The 872-nt window shown below is 12.2% G+C and overlaps 1 protein-coding gene across 1 annotated transcript in view; it reads left to right on the top strand.

Annotated features, from left to right (window-relative positions):
• PGAL8A_00019000 (conserved Plasmodium protein, unknown function) overlaps positions 1–125 on the top strand; it is a gene marked incomplete at both ends in the record, with an annotated part of 2,187 nt that extends 2,062 nt beyond the window's left edge. Inside the window, one exon of the mRNA XM_028671595.1 lies at positions 45–125. Coding sequence (XP_028528232.1) covers positions 45–125 — 81 coding nt within the window. The remainder of the gene's footprint in view (positions 1–44) is intronic.
• Between the last annotated feature and the right edge of the window lie 747 nt (positions 126–872).

Raw genomic sequence — 872 nt, 5'->3', positions numbered from 1 at the left:
GAATTCCTTTTTTTTTTTTTTTTTTTTTATTCTTTTTATGATAGGATATAAAAGAATTATATTCTTGTGAATCAGAAGAATTTACAATTTATATAAAAAAAAAAAAAAAAAAAGTAACTACATAGAATTAATTAGGAGAAACAAGAAAAAAAAAAAAAAAAAAATAAAAGGTGTATATATATATGGTACTTTTATTGGTAATAATTAAGAAAATAATAAATTTTTAGTTTTACTTTTTTAAATAATCTATTTAAAAATTGTGTTTTAAAATATCTTTTCTGCTTATAAAGCTATACATAATAAAGGAATTATTTTATTTTATTATTTTTTTTTTTTTTATTAAAATAATTTTAAAAAATACAAAAATCATATTTAAAATTGTATTTGTAATTTTTAAAAGAATAATTCTCTTTTTTAAAATTAAACAAAAGGGAAATTTTTTAGTTAAAATTAAAATGCTTATAAAGAGGTGTAAAAAAAAAAAAAAAAAATAAATAAGAGACGTTTAATTACTACTATTTTTATATTAGTCGTTGCTTTTTATTAAGTTGGTTTAAAATTATTAATGGAATATATAAATGTTGTTCTTAACAATTTAAAAAATGATAATTTTTAAATATATAAGTTTCTTATAAAAGGAATATATAAATACTTATAAAAATATTTAGTAGAAATAATGTAAAACACATATATGAATATAAAATTTTAATAATATTTTTTTTTTTTAGTAATATTTTTTTTAATAAAAAAAAAAATTTAAATAAATTCATTATTTTTTATATTAAAGATATAAAAAAAAAAAAAAAAAAAAAAAAATTAAAATAAATTTATAAATAAAATTTTGTTTAAATGGCACAAAGTATAAAATTATA

This window comes from Plasmodium gallinaceum (genome assembly GCF_900005855.1).
Source record: "Plasmodium gallinaceum strain 8A genome assembly, contig: PGAL8A_v1_10, whole genome shotgun sequence".
NCBI lineage: Eukaryota > Apicomplexa > Aconoidasida > Haemosporida > Plasmodiidae > Plasmodium > Plasmodium gallinaceum.
Note: the sequence above shows the minus strand (reverse complement) of the source record. Positions and strands in the feature narration are given on the sequence as shown.